General features: G+C 35.1%; 1 protein-coding gene and 1 long non-coding RNA gene across 2 annotated transcripts; one reads left to right on the forward strand and one right to left on the reverse strand.

The window, feature by feature from the left end:
* Nucleotides 1–11200: 11200 nt before the first annotated feature.
* On the reverse strand, nucleotides 11201–16255 carry LOC127987163 (uncharacterized). The gene is made up of 4 exons (XR_008161076.1): nucleotides 16117–16255; nucleotides 14363–15911; nucleotides 13836–14052; nucleotides 11201–11829 (listed from the first exon to the last, which is right to left on the reverse strand). It is a non-coding gene; the product is annotated as an uncharacterized LOC127987163 (long non-coding RNA).
* Nucleotides 15916–21207, forward strand: LOC127987067 (uncharacterized). Its single transcript, XM_052589354.1, has 3 exons — nucleotides 15916–17596; nucleotides 18019–18087; nucleotides 18716–21207. Exon 3 carries the CDS (start codon nucleotides 18842–18844, stop codon nucleotides 20963–20965), a length of 2124 nt encoding a protein of 707 aa, XP_052445314.1. The 5' UTR covers nucleotides 15916–17596; nucleotides 18019–18087; nucleotides 18716–18841; the 3' UTR covers nucleotides 20966–21207.
* The last annotated feature ends 3301 nt before the right edge of the window (nucleotides 21208–24508 follow it).

A 24508-nucleotide genomic window follows, 5' to 3' on the forward strand; every position in this document is an offset into this window, starting at 1 on the left:
CTAGCATGTTGTTAGGATAGATAGATAGATAGATAGATAGATAGATAGATAGATAGATAGATAGATAGATAGATAGATAAGTTTGAATAGATAGATAGATAGATAGATAGATAGATAGATAGATAGATAGATAGATAGATGAGTTTGAATATAGATAGATAGATAGATGAGTTTGAATATAGATAGATAGATAGATGAGTTTGAATATAGATAGATAGATAGATAGATAGATAGATAGATAGATAGATAGATAGATAGATAGATAGATGAGTTTGATGATAGATAGATAGATAGATAGATAGATAGATAGATAGATAGATAGATAGATAGATAGATTAGTTTTAATATAGATAGATAAGTTTGATAGATAGATAGATAGATAGATAGATAGATAGATAGATAGATAGATAGATAGATAGATAGATGAGTTTGATTATAGATAGATGAGTTTGATTATAGATAGATAGATAGATTAGTTTTAATATAGATAGATGAGTTTGATAGATAGATAGATAGATAGATAGATAGATAGATAGATAGATAGATAGATAGATAGATAGATAGATAGATAGAGTTTGAATATAGATAGATAGATGAGTTTGAATGAGTTTGAATGGGTTAGTAATAGTACATAGGTTAGTCTGATTGAGTCTAATGGGCTTCAGTGTGTTTAGATTTGAATTTTTGACAGTTGGAGTTCACGGAATGTTCAGATGAGCAGAGGCTTTTCAATGCAAGTCTATGGGATTTTTATGATTTTTAATCTTCAGTTTTATGAAAAGTATAAGTCCGATCAGTCTAAAAAGATATAGCAACTAACTTCAGATCAGTCTGAAGAGCTGGGCTGAGTTTGGAGTTTGTAGAGTTAAAGCTCTAGGAGGAGTAGCAGTCAACAGTTTTAGTCTCAGAAGAATAATAATAACTAGAATTAAAAGTTAGTGAACTAACTTTGATGTTGGCTTGGCCATCTTGGCCATGGGGCAAAAGAGCCACAGTACTTGTGTGCCCAACATTCTTGAGTTGCCCCGCTGCAAAAAAAAAAAAAATAATAATACCATAAAAAATACACCTGCAACAGTCTTTTTCCATGGTCCCTTGCTGTTTTCTTTTTTAATAAAAAGCCTAGGCTATGATAACAGCTACGACAGGGTTGTCTAGCTGAATGCGAAATAAGTCATGCAAAAACCATAATCTCCTAAATACCATTCAATTTAATGTTATTTTAATAGTACTGACAACATATTTTAAGTTATCACACTACTGAAAAATTAAAGAAGGGACAGTATATATAGTATACTTCGGTGAGTCAAGAGCTAAACAAAAAGTCCTGTTTCATTACAAAATACTGTAACTTTTATAAACGTTATGCTATCACCACAAAATTTTAATTAATATTTATTAAAAAATAAATATTTCATAAAACTGAAACTTAAATATATTATTTCTATAGGCTATACAAAACAGAAAAGAAAAAAGACTAAATAATAAGGCTGAATAAGCTGATCTATAGCATGTTAAATGGTGGTTGCCTGTCTATGAATGGTACACCCCTCTAAGCACACAGAAGTGGTTTGACCCAAGTCCTCAGCAGCCAATGACACTGACCTGTTCAAACTGATTTTTAAGGCATACTTCACGTGTATTTCACGTGTATTTAACGTGTATTTAAAACGTGAAATATAGCTGATTTTTCATGAGTAAACAACGCGTATTTAACGTGTATTTGACCCTCTTGGCCTTCCATACACATTAGAAGGGAGACGTGAAAAAAGGACATCGCGTACTTTATCACAGAATATTTGTTCGGCAGCACTTGTTTAGTTTAAAAGTAGACATGTCAAACTTTCTATAGATATATCTCTCATGTCTCTTCGTTGAGTATTCATGGAGTTACAGTTCATTTTAATGACGTGTTTGTAAATGAAGATCAGCGCAGACAAGGTTGAAGACAGCACACCTTGTTTGTTATCTTTATTTTATAAGTGCACAAAGTTTTGTTGTTATTGTGTTTGTATCCAAAAAAAAGTAGACCCTTTACAGATTCGATTGATGTATTGCTCTTATCTGTACGTTTAAAACTGAAAATGTAATTTAAGTAATTGTCAGGGTTATCAGCAGAAAATGACTCAAAACGCGTATATGCGTTAATCGACTCCAGAGTTAAAAGGCTGTCGTGACTTTTTTTCCTTCCAGTATTCATAAGCTGTATCGCGCTGTCAAATTATATGTCATTTTGCACACATAAACATCTCAAAAACACCTGAATTCTGCTCTTGTTGTGTTCTAATGGGTGGATTAGTGCTGTGATATTATTTTTGGAATCTCTTAAAAAATGCTGATGAAGTGCTCATTTCTCTCTCTTCTTTCTCTCTGTTCTTTGGTCAGAGACATAATTTATTAATGAGATATCTGACCCGGTAATAATAACATATGTTGATTTGGCTTGTCAGAGTGAATGAAATGTGTAGCCTATTTATTTGTCTGATCTCGCCCCAAACGCGGCTGTCATGTGACTTTTTTTTCCCTTCGCGATGTCAAATATTGCATTTTGCACACATACACGGCTCAAAAACCCCTGGATTTTTCTCTTAGTGTGTTCTAATTGGTGGATTGTGTGCATTCGCAGGAATATTTATTTTAAGAAGCTCTTAAAAAATATATATAAATGACTTTACCATGTTGTGACGATGGATAACAATTGATGTGAGGTTCAGCCTGACAGATAAAATCTCACAATCACATATAAACACTCATTTTCATGTGTATAATATATTGTTCTAATTGTTTTGTGCCGTTTCGCTGCAGTGTTTTAATGTGACAGGCTGTAAATTCTCTTCAAGTGTTCAGAGAAATACATGGCGAGCTCGCGGGCAGTCGCGCTGCTGCGAATATATCATGTTATTACTTTAAACAGTTCAGAAACATCTGAATTTAGCTCTTGGTGTGTTCTAACGTGTGGATTGCGTGCAATCGCCGATATAATTTAATTATAAAAGGTCTTAAATAAGAATAAATTCGCTCGTTGTGAGCTCCGTGGAGACAGCATGAGCTGAGCAGCCGTGATTCTTCTCTCGTCTGTCTGACTGCTCTCTGCCCAGACATCAAGTATTCATAAGCTGTATCACGTTGTCAAATTATATTTCATTTTGCACACATAAACAGTTCAAAAACACCTGAATTCTGCTCTTGTTGTGTTCTAATGGGTGGATTAGTGCAATTCGCTGTGATATTATTTTTGGAAGCGCTTAAAAATGCGGATGAAGCGCTCATTTCTCTCTCGTCTTTCTCGCTGTTCTTTGGCCAGAGACATAATTTATAAATGAGACCTGACCCGGTAATAATAACATATGTTGGTTTAGCTTGTCAGTTTATATAGCTAGCCTATTTATTTGTCCGATCTCGCCCCGAAACGCGGCTGTCATGTGGACTTCAAGTGTTCAGAGAAATACATCGCGGGCTCGCGGACATTTGGCTGCCGCGAATATATCATGTTATTACTTTAAACAGTTCAGAAACATCTGATTTTAGCTCTTGGTGTGTTCTAACGTGTGGATTGCGTGCAATCGCCGTTTTAAAAGGTCTTAAATAAGAAAGAATTCGCTCGTTGTGAGCTCCGTGGAGACAGCAGCAGTGATTCTCTTCAAGTGTTCAGAGAAATACATGGCGAGCTCGCGGGCAGTTGCGCTGCCGCGAATATATCATGTTATTACTTTAAACAGTTCAGAAACATCTGATTTTAGCTCTTGGTGTGTTCTAACGTGTGAATTGCGTGCAATCGCCGTTTTAAAAGGTCTTAAATAAGAATGAATTCGCTCGTTGTGAGCTCCGTGGAGACAGCCTGAGCTGAGCAGCAGTGATTCTTCTCTCATCTTTCTGACTGCTCTCTGCCCAGAAATCAATTATTAATGAGCCCTGACCCCTGTAATAATCAGATATGTTGGTTTAGCTTGTCAGTTTGAGGGAAATTGTATTATTTACTTGGTATTTTTAACCGGTTTAAAACTGAAACGAAACCTGACTCCTCCCTTTAATCTCGGTTATTGCAACTAGGGGCGCATTTTTTCTCAGTTAATGTAAGTCTATGGGTAATGTATTTGACATTTAAAAATTAATAAAAAAAAAACTTTAAGTCTGATCAGTCTGAAAAGATATAGCAACCATCACCGCTCTATCCCGCAGGTTTCTGCCAAGTTTGGGGCTTGTGGCTTTAAAGCCCTAGGAGGAGTAGCGTTCAGAATTTCTGTCAGAAAAATAATAATAAGAAAAACTAGAATTAAAAGTTAGTGAACTAACTTTGATGTTGGCTTGGCCATCTTGGCCATGGGGCAAAAGAGCCACAGTACTTGTGTGCCCAACATTCTTGAGTTGCCCCGCTGCAAAAAAATAAAATAATAATACCATAAAATACCAATGTGTCCCTGAGCAAGACACTTAACCTCTAGTTGCTCCAGAGGCGTGCGACCTCTGACATATATAACAATTGTAAGTCGCTTTGGATAAAAGCGTCAGCTAAATGAATAAATGTAAGTGTAATGTAAATAAAAAAATACACCTGCAACAGTCTTTTTCCATGGTCCATTGCTGTTTTCTTTTTTAATAAAAAGCCTAAGCTATGATAACAGCTAAGACAGGGTTGTCTAGCTGAATGCAAAAAAAGTCACGCAAAAACCATAATCTCCTAAATACCATTCAATTTAATCTTATTTTAATAGTACTGACAACATATTTTAAGTTATCACACATTACTGAAAAATTTAAGAAGGGACACTATTTATAGTATACTTAGGCGTGTCAAGAGCTAAACAAAAAGTCCTGTTTCATTACAAAATACTGTAACTTTTATAAACTTTATACTATCACCACAAAATGTTTATTAATATTTATTATAAAATAAATATTTCATAAAACTGAAACTTAAATATATTATTTCTATAGGCTATACAAAACAGAAAATAAAAAAGACTAAATAATAAGGCTGAATAAGCTGATCTATAGCATGTTAAATGGTGGTTGCCTGTCTATGAATGGTAGCCTACAGCCCTCTAAGCTCACAGAAGTGGTTTGACCCAAGTCCTCAGCAGCCAATGACATTGACCTCTTCAAACTGATTTTTAACGTTTACTTCACGTGTATTTAACACGTGAAATACACGTTAAATACCCGCTGATTTTTCACGTATATTTGACCCTCTTGGCCTTCCATACACATTAGACGTGAAAAAAGGACATTGCGTTGTTTTGATATGGATTACTTTATCACAGAATATTTGTTCGGGAGCACTTGTTTGGTTTAAAAGTAGACATGTCAAGTTTTCTATAGATATATCTCTCATGTCTCTTCGTTGAGTATTCATGGAGTTACAGTTCATTTTAATGTCGTGTTTGTAAATGAAGATCAGCGCAGACCAAGGCTGCAGACAGCACACCTTGTTTGTTATCTTTATTTTATAAGTGCCCAAAGTTTTGTTGTTATTATGTTTGTATCCAAAAAAAGTAGACCCTTTACAGAGACACGTTAAAATTCACGTCTATTTGACCCTCTTGGTCTTCCATACACATTAGACGTGAAAAATGGACATCGCGTTGTTTTGATATGGATTACTTTATCACAGAATATTTGTTCGGCAGCACTTGTTTTGTTTAAAAGTAGACATGTCAAGCTTTCTATAGATATATCTCTCATGTCTCTTCGTTGAATATTCATGGAGTTACAGTTCATTTTAATGACGTGTTTGTAAATGAAGATCAGCGCAGACCAAGGCTGCACCTTGTTTGTTATATTTATTTTATAAGTGCACAAAGTTTTGTTGTTATTATGTTTGTATCCAAAAAAAAGTAGACCCTTTACAGATTCGATTGATGTATTGCTCGATTAAAACTGAAAGTTTAATTTAAGTAAATTTCGGGGTTATCAGGAGAAAATGACTCAAAACGCGTATATGCGTTAATAGACTCCAGAGTTAAAAGGCTGTCGTGACTTTTTTTCCTTCCAGTATTCATAAGCTGTATCACGCTGTCAAATTATATTTCATTTTGCACACATAAACAGTTCAAAAACACCTGAATTCTGCTCTTGTTGTGTTCTAATGGGTGGATTCGTGCAATTCGCTGTGATATTATTTTTGGAAGCGCTCATTTCTCTCTCGTCTTTCTCTCTGTTCTTTGGCCAGAGACATAATTTACGTTATAAAACGTATTCTTAAAATACACATTTCTGTTTTAATAAATGGTCATATTAAATCATAGCATAACACATAAGTAGGTACAAAAATAATCAGTGATGCATGCGACCCTTTTGGTCTCAGTGTAGCTCCCTGCTTTACCATGTTATGCAACGCTGAGCAATCGCTGCGATGTTCAGCCTGACAGATAAATCTCACAAGCACATATAAACACTCATTTTCATGTGTATAATATATTCTTCTAATTGTTTTGTGCCGTTTCGCTGCAGTGTTTTAATGTGAAAGGCTGTAATTTCTCTGTGGACTTCAAGTGTTCAGAGAAATACATCGCTAGCTCGCGGGCATTTGGCTGCCGCGAATATATCATGTTATTACTTTAAACAGTTCAGAAACATCTGAATTTAGCTCTTGGTGTGCTCTAACGTGTGGATTGCGTGCAATCGCCGTTTTAAAAGGTCTTAAATAAGAATAAATTCGCTCGTTGTGAGCTCTAAGAGACAATGCCTCCAGCAGCTGACCAGCCGTGATTCTTCTCTCGTCTGACTGGTCTCTGCCCAGAAATAAATTATTAATGAGCCCTGACCCCTGTAATCAGATATGTTGGTTTAGCTTGTCAGTTTGAGGGAAATTGTATTATTTACTTGTATTTTTAACCAATGTAAAAGTGAAAGTAAACAAAACTCCGGGTATTGCAACCAGTAGGGGCGCGATTTTTCTCAGACAATGGAAGTCTATGGGTAATGAGTTTTTACATTTAAAAATTAATAAAAAAAAAACTTTAAGTCTGATCATTCTGAAAAGATATAGCAACCTGCACCGCTCTATCCCGCAGGTGTCTGCCGAGTTTGGGGCTTGTGGCTTTAAAGCCCTAGGAGGAGTAGCGTTTGACATTGCTCAGAAAAATAATAAGAAAAAAAATAAAAATAAGAAGTTTAAATAGCATAACAGTATGTTGGCTTGTTGCCAAGCCAACATAATAAGAAGTTTAAATACAATATCAGTAAGTTGGCTCTCTCAAGCCAACTTAACTAGAATTAAAAGTTAGTGAACTAACTTTGATGTTGGCTTGGCCATCTTGGCCATGGAGCAAAAGAGCCAAAGTACTTGTGTGCCCAACATTGAGTTGCCCCGCTGCAAAATTAATACAAATAATAATGCCATAAAAAAATACACCTGCAACAGTCTTTTTCCATGCTCCCTTGCTGTTTTATTTTTTTTATAAAAAGCCTGGGCTATGATAACAGCTATGACAGGGTTGTCTAGCTGGATGTGAAATAAGTCATGCCTATTTTTCTCGTGTATGTATTTCACAGTCCTGCCACCGTCGCGTTGTGGGCAACGACACACAAGATTACTGAAACAATGCATTTTAAATCAAGGAGATCATAAGGGGTCCAAGCACAATGGTTTGTATAGATGATGCAGTTACACACTGTTTAAAATTGTTTAATTTGTACTGTATGTTCATTCTATTTATTTATTTGTGCTATTTACATAATGTTTACTTTTTTTAAGTTTGTTTTTGTTAATGTAAAATAGCACTGCATAGTCTTCACTGTAAGATAAAATACACAATCAAACCAAAATGTATTCAGACACCTTCAACATTTCTCACATAATCACAGTTTATTTGCTGTAGTTTAGAAACTGGTAATAATATATGACAATAACTCAGAACAAATTCATCTTGATAATTTCGGATAACTTTGATAAAAAGATATGTAATGGAATCAACCAAAACTTCAGACTGTCAGTATGACAATATTTACACAACTATCAATACTTTGTTGAACAGTTACCAAGCAAGAAATGCTTCATTTGGTTCAGTCTGTGGTGTGAAAAGGTTGCATTAACAATTAAAGAAAGAAACACTTAAGCAAAACATGGGCAGGTCCTTAATTATTATTTTTTTAAATAAATTTCACTGGTAGCCTACTGTATGAAGAATTAGTGGGTATAATATTTCACAGATCACTATTTTGCCATACTCACTTACATAAATGAACTAGTGGCCTGCACCCACTAGTAAAACAATTCTATCTGATTTTTGGATTGACTTTGGATAAATTCTTGTACTACAAGGTAATTCAGTCAAGAGCAGTGAGTGATTTACTTTCATTTTCATACATTAAAGACTCTGACAGCAGAGCTAGTAAATTAGGCGCGGTCCCTTTAAGAGACAAACGCATCCATTATGATGATACACATCCGATTTTTTTTTGCAAATCTTTACTTTCACTTAAGACATAACCACATATTTATTCGAACACACTTTCCAACACGGGTATTTCGACATATTTTGTATGTATTTGTTGTCGGTACAAAAGCAAGAAGACTTTGAGACGCGTCTCTGCTTGCTCCCTGAACACCAGAACACCGCGCTGCTGAATTGAGCTCTTTTGCTTTTCGCTCTTTTTTCTGTTTATTTAAACTGCGATTTGAATTTGTTCGTTCAGGTCCAGGAGGAAGTGAACGTCCTGAACGGCAGCTCTGTTCAGTGTTGCTGTCCCTGTCCGCGATACGCGCGGCTCTCTCTCGTGCACACGCGCCATCAGCTGCTCAGTCCAGTTTCCCGCAGCGCGGGGCTGAAGCGCGAGCTCACTGTGACGTTCCGCCTGATGATTCAGTTAGAAACCAGCTAAGACCAGCGTGACAGTGGCCAAAACTACTTTAAAACCATTTAATATATTATTCAAATTGTTTTGTGCCGTTTCGCTGCAGTGTTTTAATGTGAAAGGCTGTAAATGTGTACTTCAAGTGTTCAGACTACATCGCAAGCTCATCTGTGACGTTCAGCATGATGATTCAGTTAGAAACCAGCTAAGACCAGCGTGACAGTGGCCAAAACTACTTTGAAACCATTTAATATATTATTCTAATTGTTTTGTGCCGTTTCGCTGCAGTGTTTTAATGTGAAAGGCTGTAAATTCTCTGTGGACTTCAAGTGTTCAGAGAAATACATTGCCAGCTCGCGAGCAGTTGGCTGCCGCGAATATATAATGTTATTACTTTAAACAGTTCAGAAACATCTGAATTTAGCTCTTGGTGTGTTCTAACGTGTGGATTGCGTGTAATCGCGTTTTTAAAAGGTCTTAAATAAGAATGAATTCGCTAGTTCTCGGCTCCGTGTAGACAGCCTGGGCTGAGCAGCAGTATTTTTAACCAGTTTAAAAGTGAAACGAAACCCGACTCCGCCCCTAAATGTCATTGCAACTGTAGGGGCGCAATTTTTTTTATTTTTTTTTACATTTAAAAATTAATAAAAAAAAAACTTTAAGTCTGATCACTCTGAAAAGATATAGCACACACCACCCCTCTATCCCGCAGGTGTCTGCCGAGTTTGGGGCTTGTGGCTTTAAAGCCCTAGGAGGAGTAGCGTTCAGAATTTTTTTCTCAGAAGAATAATAATAATAAAAATAAAAATAAGTTTAAATAGCATAACAGTATGTTGGCTTGTTGCCAAGCCAACATAACTAGAATTAAAAGTTAGTGAACTAACTTTGATGTTGGCTTGGCCATCTTGGCCATGGAGCAAAAGAGCCAAAGTACTTGTGTGCCCAACATTGAGTTGCCCCGCTGCAAAATTAATACAAATAATAATGCCATAAAAAAATACACCTGCAACAGTCTTTTTCCATGCTCCCTTGCTGTTTTCTTTTTTTAATAAAAAGCCTGGGCTATGATAACAGCTATGACAGGGTTGTCTAGCTGGATGTGAAATAAGTCATGCCTATTTTTCTCGTGTATGTATTTCACAGTCCTGCCACCGTCACGTTGTGGGCAACGACACACAAGATAACTGAAACAATGCATTTTAAATCAAGGAGATCATAAGGGGTCCAAGCACAATGGTTTGTATAGATGATGCAGTTACACACTGTTTAAAATTGTTTAATTTGTACTGTATGTTCATTCTATTTATTTATTTGTGCTATTTACATAATGTTTACATTTTTTTAAGTTTGTTTATGTTAATTTAAAATAGCACTGCATAGTCTTCACTGTAAGATAAAATACACAATCAAACCAAAATGTATTCAGACACCTTCAACATTTCTCACATAATCACAGTTTATTTGCTGTAGTTTAGAAACTGGTAATAATATATGACAATAACTCAGAACAAATTCATATTGATAATTTCGGATAACTTTGATAAAAAGATATGTAATGGAATCAACCAAAACTTCAGACAGCTGTCAGTATGACAATATTTACACAACTATCAATACTTTGTTGAACAGTTACCAAGCAAGAAATGCTTAATTTGGTTCAGTCTGTGGTGTGAAAAGGTTGCATTAACAATTAAAGAAAGAAACACTTAAGCAAAACATGGGCAGGTCCTTAATTATTATTTTTTTAATCAATTTCACTGGTAGCCTACAGTATTAAGAATTTGTGGGTATAATATTTCACAGATCACTATTTTGCCATACTCACTTACATAAATGAACTAGTGGCCTGCACCCACTAGTAAAACAATTCTATCTGATTATTGGATTGACTTTGGATAAATTCTTGTACTACAAGGTAAATCAGTCAAGAGCAGTGAGTGATTTACTTTCATTTTCATACATTAAAGACTCTGACAGCAGAGCTAGTAAATTAGGCGCGGTCCCTTTAAGAGACAAACGCATCCATTATGATGATACACATCCGATTTTTTTTTGCAACTCTTTACTTTCACTTAAGACATAACCACATACTTATTCGAACACACTTTCCAACACGGGTATTTCGACATATTTTGTATGTATTTGTTGTCGGTACAAAAGCAGGAAGACTTTGAGACGCGTCTCTGCTTGCCCTGAACAACACCGCGCTGCTGAATTGAGCTCTTTCGCTTTTCGCTCTTTTTTCTGTTTATTTAAACTGCGATTTGAATTAGTTCGTTCAGGTCCAGGAGGAAGTGAACGTCCTGAACGAGAGCTCGGTTCAGTGTTGACGCGCGGCTCTCTCTCGTGCACACGCGCCATCAGCTGCTCAGTCCAGTTTCCCCCTTACAAAAAATTACTGCAGTTTTTTAGAAGTAATACTACAGTTTTTGTTACATGTAGAAAAATGCAGTTTTTTGGACACGAAAAAACTGCAATATTGCAGTATTACTGTAAAAAAAAGAAGTCTGAAGTTTTACTTTTGTATTGTAGTACTACTGCAGTTGTACTGCAGTTGTATTTTAGAAGTACTTCAGCTGTACTGAATCTGTATCACAGTATTATTTTACTAGTACTTTAGATGTATTGGAGCAGATGCAGTACAGCTGAAGTATTTCTAAACTGCAGTACAACTGCAGTAGTACTAAAATAAAGATTACAACTAAAGTACAAGTACTAATAAAGTGCTGTACAGATACAACCGGGTTATCCAGAAAATAGTTTTATTTTCACACATATATTAATTTATGTACAAAACAACAGTGAATCTGCAATTTAACAATACATTTTTTTATTTATTTAAACTTTAAATAACCGGCTGAGAGTTAGAAACTAAATTAATAAATTAATCATTTGCAAATAAACACTTTATAGTCTATTTTCATTACTCAGGAAGGTTTCGTTTTTTGAATAGCTTGTCCTCGTTGTTAAGCTTGGTTCTTATGACTGCCTTTACATCAGATGAAGACACACTGAATTTCTTTTGGATATAGTCTGAAAAAGAAAAGAAAAAAAAAGATTCAGAAAAAATATCAAGTTTCAGTTACTGTCTACAACATATAGTAACATATAGCATATAGTATGCTTAAACTGAATTTTGCATTGTGGTTTCACCAAATGTTTGGGGTAACTATTCATACTGTTCCCTAATTCGTTTGTAATGGCATACTGGTCAGCATTAATGGCTATGAACATTTCAAGTAAATTAAGTTAAGGTAACACTTTACTTCTTAAAGCATTTATGTATAATACATAATTAAGGTGTTCATAATGCACATTATATTGCATTATATATTTTCATAAGTAATTGTTATTAAAGTTAAAATGCATTATATTTGCAGATTGGTTGTTACATCTGAAATTGGTTGTTTGTCATTTGTTTTAAAGCATTACACATTATGCACAACACTTTTTTTATGAAGCCTGTATTTATAATGCATTAAAAGTGTATTTTTATTGTATTATAATGCATGCATAATGCCTTATAAACAACTTTATAATGTGTTATATCGTCTCAATGATAATCGTAACAACAGTAATAATACTTATTTGTGGTTAAAAGTGTTAAGAGTATGACTATTTATAATTTTATTCACTTGTAATAATGGATTATATATCCCATAGTTTCATATATTTTGTTTTCCCAAGAGTCATACTGTATCTTGACTTTGTTGACTTAAGTTACAACATTGTATTTTTAAATGTAAAAGAGTTTCCAGTGAGTTAAAAGGGATAGTTCTGGCTTGTTAAAGCAGACAAAGACTACTTATAAATATCATGAGCACATTGTTAAGTGCTTTAGATCTTTAAAATTTGTTATTGTCGCTTTACTTTCAGCAGATAAAGAGACTCATTAGATGTAAAATGATACTGTGCGGATCTTCAATGTCAACAATGTCAAGATATGAGTCTTGGGTAAGCAAAATAAAGGAAACTATGGGCTATATAATCCATTATTGTATAAGTGAATTAAATTGTTCATTGTGTGTTATAAACAGTATTACTCTTAATGGTTATTACCACAAATAAGTAATTATTATTAATATTATTGCTATTACCCATGAGAAGATATAACAGTTATTATAAGGTTGTTTATACGTTTATTTGTTTATATAATGCATTATAAAGGCTGGTGTTATGCACTCTTAAACGTTATGACCACAAATAGGTAAGCATTATAATGTATTATTACTGTTGTTATGTTTTTTTATATGATAATACAAAATGATAAGTACAGGCTTCATAGGAATTGTTACTCAAATCTAATGCATTAATACAATGAAAAACACATGGGGAAGTGGTCTCATTACGCTCACATATAGAGCAAAACCCACTTCATGGAAAATCATGATTTCTGTTGTTGAAACTTTACTTTTTATTAGGCAAGGTAAATATGTTGTTCTTAAGTTATCTGTGATATAGCAGTCACTGGAGAAGTACTAAAACTTGAATCATATGCTAACTGATATGATTTATCTTTTTGATATTTTTTCTTTATTTACAAATTTAACATCTGAAAATAGTTGGTTATGTAAAAAAAAAAAAACTTTTCCATATGTATACAGTTTATCAACAATTATTTAATAATTGTAAAAAAATAATTGAATTAAAGTGTTTATTTTTTTATGCATTTTTTTAAATGTTAAGAATTTAAATGTAAAAGGCATAGAGGGCTTAAGAGCATGTGAGTATCAAATGTGTTTTAATTCCACTCCAGAGTTTTTAAATTTGCAATTAATTAAGTCTTTTATTATCATTTGATGACAAAAGATCACATGCTATTTAAAATGGGAGATAAATCTTGATTTAATACTCACCTAATTCTGAAAGCTATTAATATAACAATTCGAAAATACTTACAAATTTACTATAAACAACTAATTATATACATGGAATGAAACAAACTAAATTGTTTGACAAATAAATAATAAAGCAACTGATAAAAATTTCAAATTCTCTTTCACAGCAGAGCTAGTCTGTAGAAATACATGAGGAGTTACCTATTAAGACGGACACTGTGTGAGCTGGAAGTGCCTCCTTGCTGGTCTCTGCATTGGGTGCCTTTCTTCCATTTAGAGAGTGAGTGGCAAGAGTTTCTCGCCCAAAGGTTACAAGGAAAAGCTCGCTGGTAAATTTTTTAAAATCTTGGGTGTTGATCCTATCAAACTGGCTTCTCTTGATCCGCACCCCCTCCCCCAAATTGATGTAATCGACTACCTAGTGGGGAACAGCAGAGAACAAATTGTTTTATTTTCTGAAAAAGTAAAAGAATTGAAAAAAAGTTGACCACCACAGTGATAGACTACAATCTAAAACAAAATGGCTCAGAAATGCCTTTTAGAATAAATTATAAAGCTACAGAGAAAAATCCAAATACTTTGCCCAGTACAGAGTTAAAAACAACATCAGCAACCACAAGTTGTGTTAAGTGAAAGAGGTAGATTTTAACACACCTTCTAGCCAGAATTGAAAATTCTGACAGAAAATGGAATACAATACAATAACTGTATAATTGGGACCTACTTACCTGCTTACTTCCTTGAGCAGAGCATGGTTCTTGAGTTTGAGAACAGATGTTTTGAGAAGATGAGGTCTGCAGAGTGTCAGGCTTGTGCTTTGAAATGCACATCTTTATTTCTCCTACTGTGCCTTTAAGCTCCTGCACAACAGCATGCATTTCTGAAAAAAGCAGAACGACACAATCATGTTCACAATCCACAAAACCTTTACAGTGCCCTCCACATCTATTGGCACCATTTATCCTCTTGGTCTTTCATTCAAGATTCTAATCTAAAATCAAAATAAAATAATTGGGAAAAATATTAATATGAATTGATAAATACAGTCGTGGTCAGGATAAATGGGGAGTTGAAAAATTAGCCTATTTCCAAAAAAAAAAAAAAAAAGTGGAGTGTTCCTTTTCATCAGGCACAGCATTTTCCTAATGAAGCTGTCACTTTAATTGTCAGTTCGCAAAGACCCACCCCCCTTAGTTACTGTCGCTATGCCTGACAAGCTACACTGCTCTCATGACATTCCATGTTCTTACGCAAGGAAAAATACATTGCGTAGCAGAGAGGAGACTGACAACGCACTCACTGACAGACAGGACAGACCAGGTTACTTTTCGGTTACTTTTGATATTTCTGCGTGTGAGATCATTGCAAGATCTCTTTTTGCGAGTGACTGCCTGTGTGTGAGTGTGTGTGTGTGTGTGTGGGCATGTTTTTGTGACATATCAGGACACAACTCTGTATAATGACATTGGTATGACACAGGTATTACAAGGAGAGGGTGACTTATGAGGACATAACCCATGTCCACATTTTTCAAAACGCTTATAAATCATACAGAATGAGTTTTTTTGAGAAAGTAAAAATGCACAAATATTCCTGTGAGGGTTAGGGTTAGGGTTAGTGAATGGCGATAGAATATACAGTTTCTACATTATAAAAACCATTACGCCTATGGGATGTCCCCACTTTTCACAAAAACAAACGTGTGTGTGTGTGTCCTACAATAAAAGCAGCAAATTAATTTAGAACAGTGATTCAACTGACTTGTAACCTGTGCATTCATTGTTTAATGCACACCTTCCAGCCAATCAGAATCGAGTATTCAAAAATAATATGATATTATATATACTGAAGAAGATAGCTCACAAAATTGAGAACAATTGCAGCACTATAGCTAGATTTCATTACCTTTCCACTCCCTCAGCTCTCTCTCTGCTTTTATCCTGAAGCGACGCTCATATTTTAAATCTTCTTTAAGCTCTTTAATTTCATTTTTAAACTCTTTGATCTCTTCAGCCATGTCTGACCTCTTACATGGCTGAGGAGACAAAGGACTTGGTACACTTGAATCCTTCAGCACTCCCACGGCAGGTCTTGGTTCCTGAAGTACAATATCAGTTATTATGTATTCTAGCTGTAAAGTTATAGTTTATAAAAGATAAAATAAAGTAGTTTCCTGCTGACATTTATTTGAGTGCAGCTTTGTTTCACCGCAGCCATAATCTTCTGTTGAATGATGTTTTTGGTATTTTTCTTTTTTTTGGTTACCGGTGCATTTTCCTGAAAATAGAAATCACACAATAAAAAAGTATCCCAGAAAAATGTAACTATTAAACATAAATGCTTGTCTACAGTGCATTTAGTACATGTATAAAATACACAGGACTAGGCCTACATGTAACTGGATTTCTTGATCTCATTTAAATACTATCTAAAATCAGGTTGACATTTGAGTTAGAATGTGAAATTTTTTTTATCCATTTACCAGGTCCAGAAATGAAGTCTCGCCAACATCTGTTGAGGACCTTTTTACTTTCTCTCTTCTACCCTTTCCTAATGTTTCCTCTGTTGCAAAGAGGGGTAAACTGTCAAAGTCACAGCCATTTTCAATTTTTTTTCTCAAGTCAATTAAGGGCTGACGCTCTCCTAAAAAAAAAAAAAAAAAAGACATTCAGTGCAGTTTTGTTTATTCCATTATTATAAATGTTTTTTTTTTCATAAGTTTTTATATTTTAATTATTGAGCTTCAATGATAGCTTAATACATTTGTCTATTCACAAAGGATTGTACGTTAACTGGTTGGAGTGAGACTTTAATGATAGCCTACGATTAATCAGTCTCACTTTGAAATTAATATCTTTCCAACGCAATAAAATGGATCCCATAAATGGTCAGTTTACTTCTGGTAACTGTATAACTAAAACATGACAGTGAATGTATCACCTCCAAAAAAACAACATTGTTTTGTCTTTCAATCAGACTCGAGGTCTGTGTTGATCAGTCCTCGCGAGGCTGCGCTCGTGCTTTAATTGCGCACCTGCGCGTGCGCTACAAATCAGTACGTTAGCAGCGTTTCCCCCTATTTTCTCAACTGTGTTTGAATAAAAGATAAATAAAAGTATTTGTACAGCTCTCTAAATTAAATAACCAAAGATAAGAGGAAATTATAGCCTACTCACCACTAAACTGGATGACTCGACAAGGCCAACGCTGCAGCTCGCCTGACGAAGTTTTCTTCCAGTAAACATATGCTTCCTCATCTTTGTTCCACTTGTGAATGGCCTCGGGGTGTAGTTTTGACATATTTTTGTGTTTTATTTGTGAAAGTTCACATATATGAACGGTGTTGTCTGTGAAAAAATCTACCAAAACGTATTTTATGTCCATCCTGAGCGAACGTAGGACGCTGACTGACAGTTTGCTCATCAAGTATCAGTTGCTCTCGAGACTCGTTGTCAGGGCAACGAACGCGCGAAGAAGATCTAGTCACGCGCGTGCTAATTATCTATGAGGGTGAAATGTCCGACAGGCGAAAAAAATACAAATCTTTTTTAGAAGATGACTATATTCACAAGAAAAAAAATCCCAGAAGAAACAAGTATAAAATATTTCTGGAAGATGATGAAGAAGAACCCCACAGAAGCACAAGTGTGCGGAGAAATAGGGAAGGTGATGTTGCAAGCCTGTCACCTCAGGTAAAATAAATCAAGTCAAAGTTCAATTAAATAAATACATCTTAGCCAATATAACCTCTAATTCAGTTCCCTTAATATTATTTAACAGTATTTTTAATTATTATTCATTATAATAATACACATTTTGCAATACATGGAGACATTACACAACTGGCTTAAAGGTAATTTAGTTTTTTACTTTAGACACACACAGAGAACCGAGTTGATGCTGAGTCTGAGGAAGACACACAACTGCTCTGCAGAGAAGAGGCAGCTAGGCAACTCACTGAGGTATTACAAAATATTTAGTTTGCTCTTGATTTTATATATATATATTTTATTTTAATCATATTTATTTATTTCATTTTGATTGTATGCCAACCATGCAGTCAATCAATTGGTAGCACTTTACAATAAGGTTTTATTAGTTAACATGAACTAAAAATGGGCAATAGACTTCTACAGCATGTATTAATCTTAGTTAATTTCAACATTTACTAATACATTATTAAAATAAAATGTTGTATTTATTACCATTAGTTAATACACTGAGCAAACAATTAACCGCTATATTTGTATTAAAAAATAAACAAATGTATTGCTCATGGTTAGTTAACAAAGATCTTACTGTAAAGTGTTACCAATCCTTTAACAGTTTACCATTTTATTTAATATTTCTTGTAAGCCTAATGGTCATTTACATTTTTCTTCAGCCAGATGACATATCAGGTGGTGATATAGAAGACGAAGAGCAAAACACACATTGGTTGAGCAATGAAGAGGTAGGGTATAGTCTAGGACATGTTTGCTTGTTATGCAAATGTGCTATAAAGTACATTTAGCCAACTGGTCAAGCACATCCATGGACAGTGTCTAAATGAAACAATTATTTTTTAAGCCTTCCTTTTTATGATGACGTTATCCTTTATTAATATGTAATTACAATCATACAGATGAATAAAAAGTTGAAAATAAATTCTGTTACCGAATAATCCCATGGAGGATAACATTTAATTTCAGAAAACCGATTGTGCCAACCATTCAAATTTAACAACTAATATTTGTATTATATTATTAATTTAAATGTATTTAACTTGAGTATTAAAGCAATGAATTAATCATAAAACACTTCAGTTCAACTCTCCTGATCGATTGAGTTCACACATTAACATTTTTCTACTTAGTGCAATGAACTAAATATTTAAGTGATAATAACTTGTTTCAATTAGTATATTTGACTATTTTACACTCCATCGCTGTATTTAAATTCACAGTACATTTGATTTTACAGTAAAGCACTGGCAGCACTGTTTTCTGAAAGTTATGCATGAGTAATTTGGACAACTGGAATGTAAAATGACTTTAAATGACCATACATACATTTATTTCCTTCTCATTTTTAATCTCTAGCAAAGCAGTTCCAATCTTGAGGATGGAAATATCAGAACCACCACTTGTGTCATTGATGGAGACCAGCCTTTGTATCCTGGAGCCAAACTTTCAAAAGGGGAAAGTCTAACTGCACTTCTGGGCTACATGCTACGCCACCATGTGACCAAAGCAGGAAGTCAAGATTTACTGCATCTGTTGCAGATGCTTCTCCCTGAAAATAGTTTACCCTCCACCAACTACCTGTTCAAGCGTACTTTTGACACAGCCAGCTGGCAGTTACATCACTATTGTCTGAATCCTGACTGTGGGGCTTACATTGGCATATTAGATGTCGAAAGTGTACTATGTCCAATGTGTGATACAGAATGCAAAGTATCAGAACATCTGAGTAAAGGCTATTATTTTATGTACACCCCCTTGAGAGATGAAATTAAAAATCTTTTTGAAAATCACAAACTAAATGAAAAACTATCACAGACAAACAACTCTGATTGCATCCAAGATATCAGTGATGGTACACTGTATAAGAGAATTCCAATGCTGACAGAGCAGGGAAATATATCTTTGACATGGAATACAGATGGTGTCCCAGTGTTTAACTCTTCAAGCTATTCAATGTGGCCAATTCAGTGTACCATAAATGAAGTCCCTCCTTCTGAACGAAAAAACTTTGTGTTGGTGCCTGCACTCTGGTTTGGGCAAACCAAGCCAAAAATGGAAAGCTTTCTTAAACCATTCATTGAAGAGTGCAGATCTTTAGAATCTGAGGGTGTTGTGTGGCACAACACTTTGACAAAAACTTACGAATGTTCAAAAGTTGCTGCAATTCTATGCAGTGTTGACTCTGTTGCAAGGGCTCCAGTGCAGAATATCAACCAGTTTAATGGGGCACATGGCTGTAATTTTTGCACTCATTCTGGAGAGAGAGTGGAAAAGGGTGATGGGTTTACCAGGGTCTACCCACTCTCAGTACCCATTCCAAGTCTGAGAACACATGAAGGCATGATCCATGATGCAGAACTGGCCTCTGTAAATAACCCAGTCAATGGTGTTAAAGGACCAAGTCTTTTAACCACATTACAGTGTTTTGACATGGCAGAAAGTTTTGTTCCAGACTATTTACATAGTGTACTTCTTGGAGTAGTGCGGCAAATAACAGGCTTGTGGTTTGACAACAAAGTGCCAGAAGTAAACGTCAAAAATCCATGTGTCTTGAAAGAGATAGACAAACGTTTGAAATCAGTCAGGCCACCTAGCGAGATAACCCGTCTGCCACGATCTGTAAAAGAACGGCAAAAATGGAAAGGAAGTGAGTGGAGAACATTTCTTTTAATCTCTCCATTTATACTGATGGGTTTAATCCCGACACAGTATTTCCACCACTGGATGCTACTAGCCTTTGCAGTTTATCTGCTAACTAGTTCACATATTTCACATGTGAACATCGACAAGGCTCATATGGCTCTTTGTGAGTTTGTACTTCTAACCGAGTCTCTGTATGGAAAGCAAGAAGTGTCTTACAACATTCATCTCCTCACCCACTTAGCTGAGAGTGTCAGAAGACATGGACCTTTGTCCTTGACGTCAACATTCGTCTTTGAAGGACATAATGGTAGACTGCTCAAACTTTTCAATGGAACACAACATTTACCATTGCAAATAGCTCAAAATCTAGCAAGACTAAAGGAGCTAAAAAGATTAACTAGAATTTACATTGCAGAAGACTCCCTGGCACATGAATATGTTTCATCAGCACTTCGGGGTTATTCCTTGTGCAAAAACGTTGCACAGGTCAGTAGCTGCAATTTTTTTGGTCATGGTCAGGTGAAGGAGCTACCAATGTCTCAGCACATCCTACTACAGGATTCTGGAATTCATACAGAACAAAATCAAGCCACCTACTTTCAGAGGTTTGTTTGTGATGGGACACTCTACTCCACTGATCAGTATGACTCAAAATACTCCAGATGTAATTCTTTGGTAACCATTGGCCAACAGGTTGCAAAAATTGAACACATCATTGTTGTTCAAACACAGGCCACCCCCAGACAACCAGTTTTACTGGTAAGGTTAACAAATCAAATTCAAGCCTTTCACAAAAAGCGAACAGAGTATGTTTGCATGGATTCTCACATACTTAATGTCACATTCTGTGCAGGCTACAAGGCAGTACTTCCATCTGAAGTAACAAACAAATGTATAGAAATTGTAAAAAGACCAGATGGGCTTGTCATTTTGCCCCTACCAAACACATATGAAAGAGATTAAAAAATAAGCAGAATTTGATTTACTGTAGTATCTCAGTGTACTATGTGAGGAGGAGAAAATTAATGCTTTGAGAAAAGAATGTTTACGGATTAATCATTAGTACAAATTTAGTAAAATTGCAATTGTGTATGCTTACCCATCAATTCATTAGAATAACTCAATATAAATATATTTCTTGTATTAACTGCATGTTTCAATCTCAGAATGTGACAAATGATATGTATATATGTATAAAAAGTACAAAATGCAATACAAATAAACATTAATTGAAAATCACATGTGTACTTGCTTATTTAAAATAATTACTAACGAGATTAACAAATAATCAGATTCAGATTTATTGTGACAGTATATCTCAATGCAAAATGTGACGAGGAGAAAATTAATACTTTGGGTAAATAATTTATATTATTGCATCCTTAGTACAAATATAATAAAAAAAATATTCTGTATATTTACCCATGAATTTTGAGAACTCCATATAAATTTACACAAACCATTTGCATCTTTTATGCATTGGCTATATCTTAATTGTTGTGTTTTATTGATTTTATATGAAGAATTGAATTGTCAGCAAGTGTCCACAAAGTCACCAAGTCTCATGCCATTTAGATTAAGACAACTTTTATTATTATTATTATTATTATTTAAGATAGCTTAAGGGTTAATGTTACAGTGGTCCATAGCTTTTACTTTCTGTACAGTAGTAGCCTACTGTTACCACAGTTGCAGTAATGTAGTATGAGTGTAGGTTTATACCTGCATTTCAGTACTTCATTATATTGGAAAACTACAGTTGTACTTCATTTGACTGCAGATGTACTAACATTTACTGTAGTTTTACTGCTGTCGTACTTCAATGTACTGCAGCTGTACTGCCATTATACTGCAAATCTACGGCTGTGCTTAAGTATACTGCAGTTAAACTGCTTTGTACTGCAGTTTTACTGCAGTTGTACTTCAATATACTGCAGTTGTTTTTTGTAAGGGCCCGCAGTGCGGGGCTGAAGCGCGAGTTTACTGTGACGTTCCGCCTGATGATTCAGTTAGAAACCAGCTAAGACCAGCGTGACAGTGGCCAAAACTACTTTAAAACCATTTAATATATTATTCAAATTGTTTTGTGCCGTTTCGCTGCAGTGTTTTAATGTGAAAGGCTGTAAATGTGTACTACTTCAAGTGTTCAGAGGAATACGTCGCGAGCTCGCTGTGATGTTCAGCCTGATGATTCAGTTAGAAACCAGCTAAGACCAGCGTGACAGTGGCCAAAACTACTTTAAAACCATTTAATATATTATTCTAATTGTTTTGTGCCGTTTCGCTGCAGTGTTTTAATGTGAAAGGCTGTAAATTCTCTGTGGACTTCAAGTGTTCAGAGAAATACATTGCCAGCTCGCGAGCAGTTGGCTGCCGCGAATATATCATGTTATTACTTTAAACAGTTCAGAAACATCTCAATTTAGCTCTTGGTGTGTTCTAACGTGTGGATTGCGTGCAATAGCGTTTTTAAAATGTCTTAAATAGGAATGAATTCGCTTGTTGTCGGCTCCGTGTAGACAGCCTGAGCTGAGCAGCAGTGATTCTTCTCTCGTCTGACTGCTCCCCTCCCCTAAATGTCATTGCAACTGTAGGGGCGCAATTTTTCTCAGACAATGTAAGTCTATGGGTAATGAATTTTGACATTTAAAAATTAATAAAAAAAAAACTTTAAGTCTGATCAGTCTGAAAAGATATAGCACACACCACCGCTCTATCCCGCAGGTGTCTGCCGAGTTTGGGGCTTGTGGCTTTAAAGCCCTAGGAGGAGTAGCGTTCAGAATTTCTGTCAGAAAAATAATAATAAGAAAAAGAAGAAGAAGAAGTTTAAATAGCATAACAGTATGTTGGCTTGTTGCCAAGCCAACATAACTAGAATTAAAAGTTAGTGAACTAACTTTGATGTTGGCTTGGCCATCTTGGCCATGGAGCAAAAGAGCCAAAGTACTTGTGTGCCCAACATTGAGTTGCCCCGCTGCAAAATTAATACACATAATAATGCCATAAAAAAATACACCTGCAACAGTCTTTTTCCATGCTCCCTTGCTGTTTTCTCTTTTTAATAAAAAGCCTGGGCTATGATAACAGCTATGACAGGGTTGTCTAGCTGGATGTGAAATAAGTCATGCCTATTTTTCTCGTGTATGTATTTCACAGTCCTGCCACCGTCGCGTTGTGGGCAACGACACACAAGATTACTGAAACAATGCATTTTAAATCAAGGAGATCATAAGGGGTCCAAGCACAATGGTTTGTATAGATGATGCAGTTACACACTGTTTAAAATTGTTTAATTTGTACTGTATGTTCATTCTATTTATTTATTTGTGCTATTTACATAATGTTTACATTTTTTTAAGTTTGTTTTTGTTAATGTAAAATAGCACTGCATAGTCTTCACTGTAAGATAAAATACATAATCAAACCAAAATGTATTCAGACACCTTCAACATTTCTCACATAATCACAGTTTATTTGCTGTAGTTTAGAAACTGGTAATAATATATGACAATAACTCAGAACAAATTCATCTTGATAATTTCGGATAACTTTGATAAAAAGATATGTAATGGAATCAACCAAAACTTCAGACTGTCAGTATGACAATATTTACACAACTATCAATACTTTGTTGAACAGTTACCAAGCAAGAAATGCTTAATTTGGTTCAGTCTGTGGTGTGAAAAGGTTGCATTAACAATTAAAGAAAGAAACACTTAAGCAAAACATGGGCAGGTCCTTAATTATTATTTTTTTAAATCAATTTCACTGGTAGCCTACTGTATGAAGAATTAGTGGGTATAATATTTCACAGATCACTATTTTGCCATACTCACTTACATAAATGAACTAGTGGCCTGCACCCACTAGTAAAACAATTCTATCTTATTTTTGGATTGACTTTGGATAAATTCTTGTACTACAAGGTAATTCAGTCAAGAGCAGTGAGTGATTTACTTTCATTTTCATACATTAAAGACACTGACAGCAGAGCTAGTAAATTAGGCGCGGTCCCTTTAAGAGACAAACGCATCCATAGAGCTCGGGCGTAGACGTCATGGAATGGTGCATTGTGGGTAACGGCGGCCATTTTAGAGGCATCGCAAAGCAGGTTTGTAATAAGATAATAGCCAGTCTCCAGAAAAAGTTATAGAACGTGACAAAAAAAGTTGCCTATACCTATACGGACAAACTTAATAATGAAGCCAAACAACGCTACTTAAAAAAAAAGAGGTTGTAGGCGGAATCGATCCCTATGAACACATGAAAGTTTACCAAGCCTCAGTTTCCCTGATAATTTATCCTACCGGGTCTGTGGAGTGAGCGCTTACACCTCCGATCAATTTAAAAATGTCACTTTCACTTTTTAAAAAGTCACTGGAGGCTCACCTGCAGATCATAAATGGATCTGCAAATTAAACGTGGAGAAAACAATCTTTTTCACTAAGGAAATGTTAACATTAACCAAGCATCAGTGGTGACACACACACACACACACACTTATCA

Source organism: Carassius gibelio, chromosome B22 (genome assembly GCF_023724105.1).
Source record: "Carassius gibelio isolate Cgi1373 ecotype wild population from Czech Republic chromosome B22, carGib1.2-hapl.c, whole genome shotgun sequence".
NCBI lineage: Eukaryota > Metazoa > Chordata > Actinopteri > Cypriniformes > Cyprinidae > Carassius > Carassius gibelio.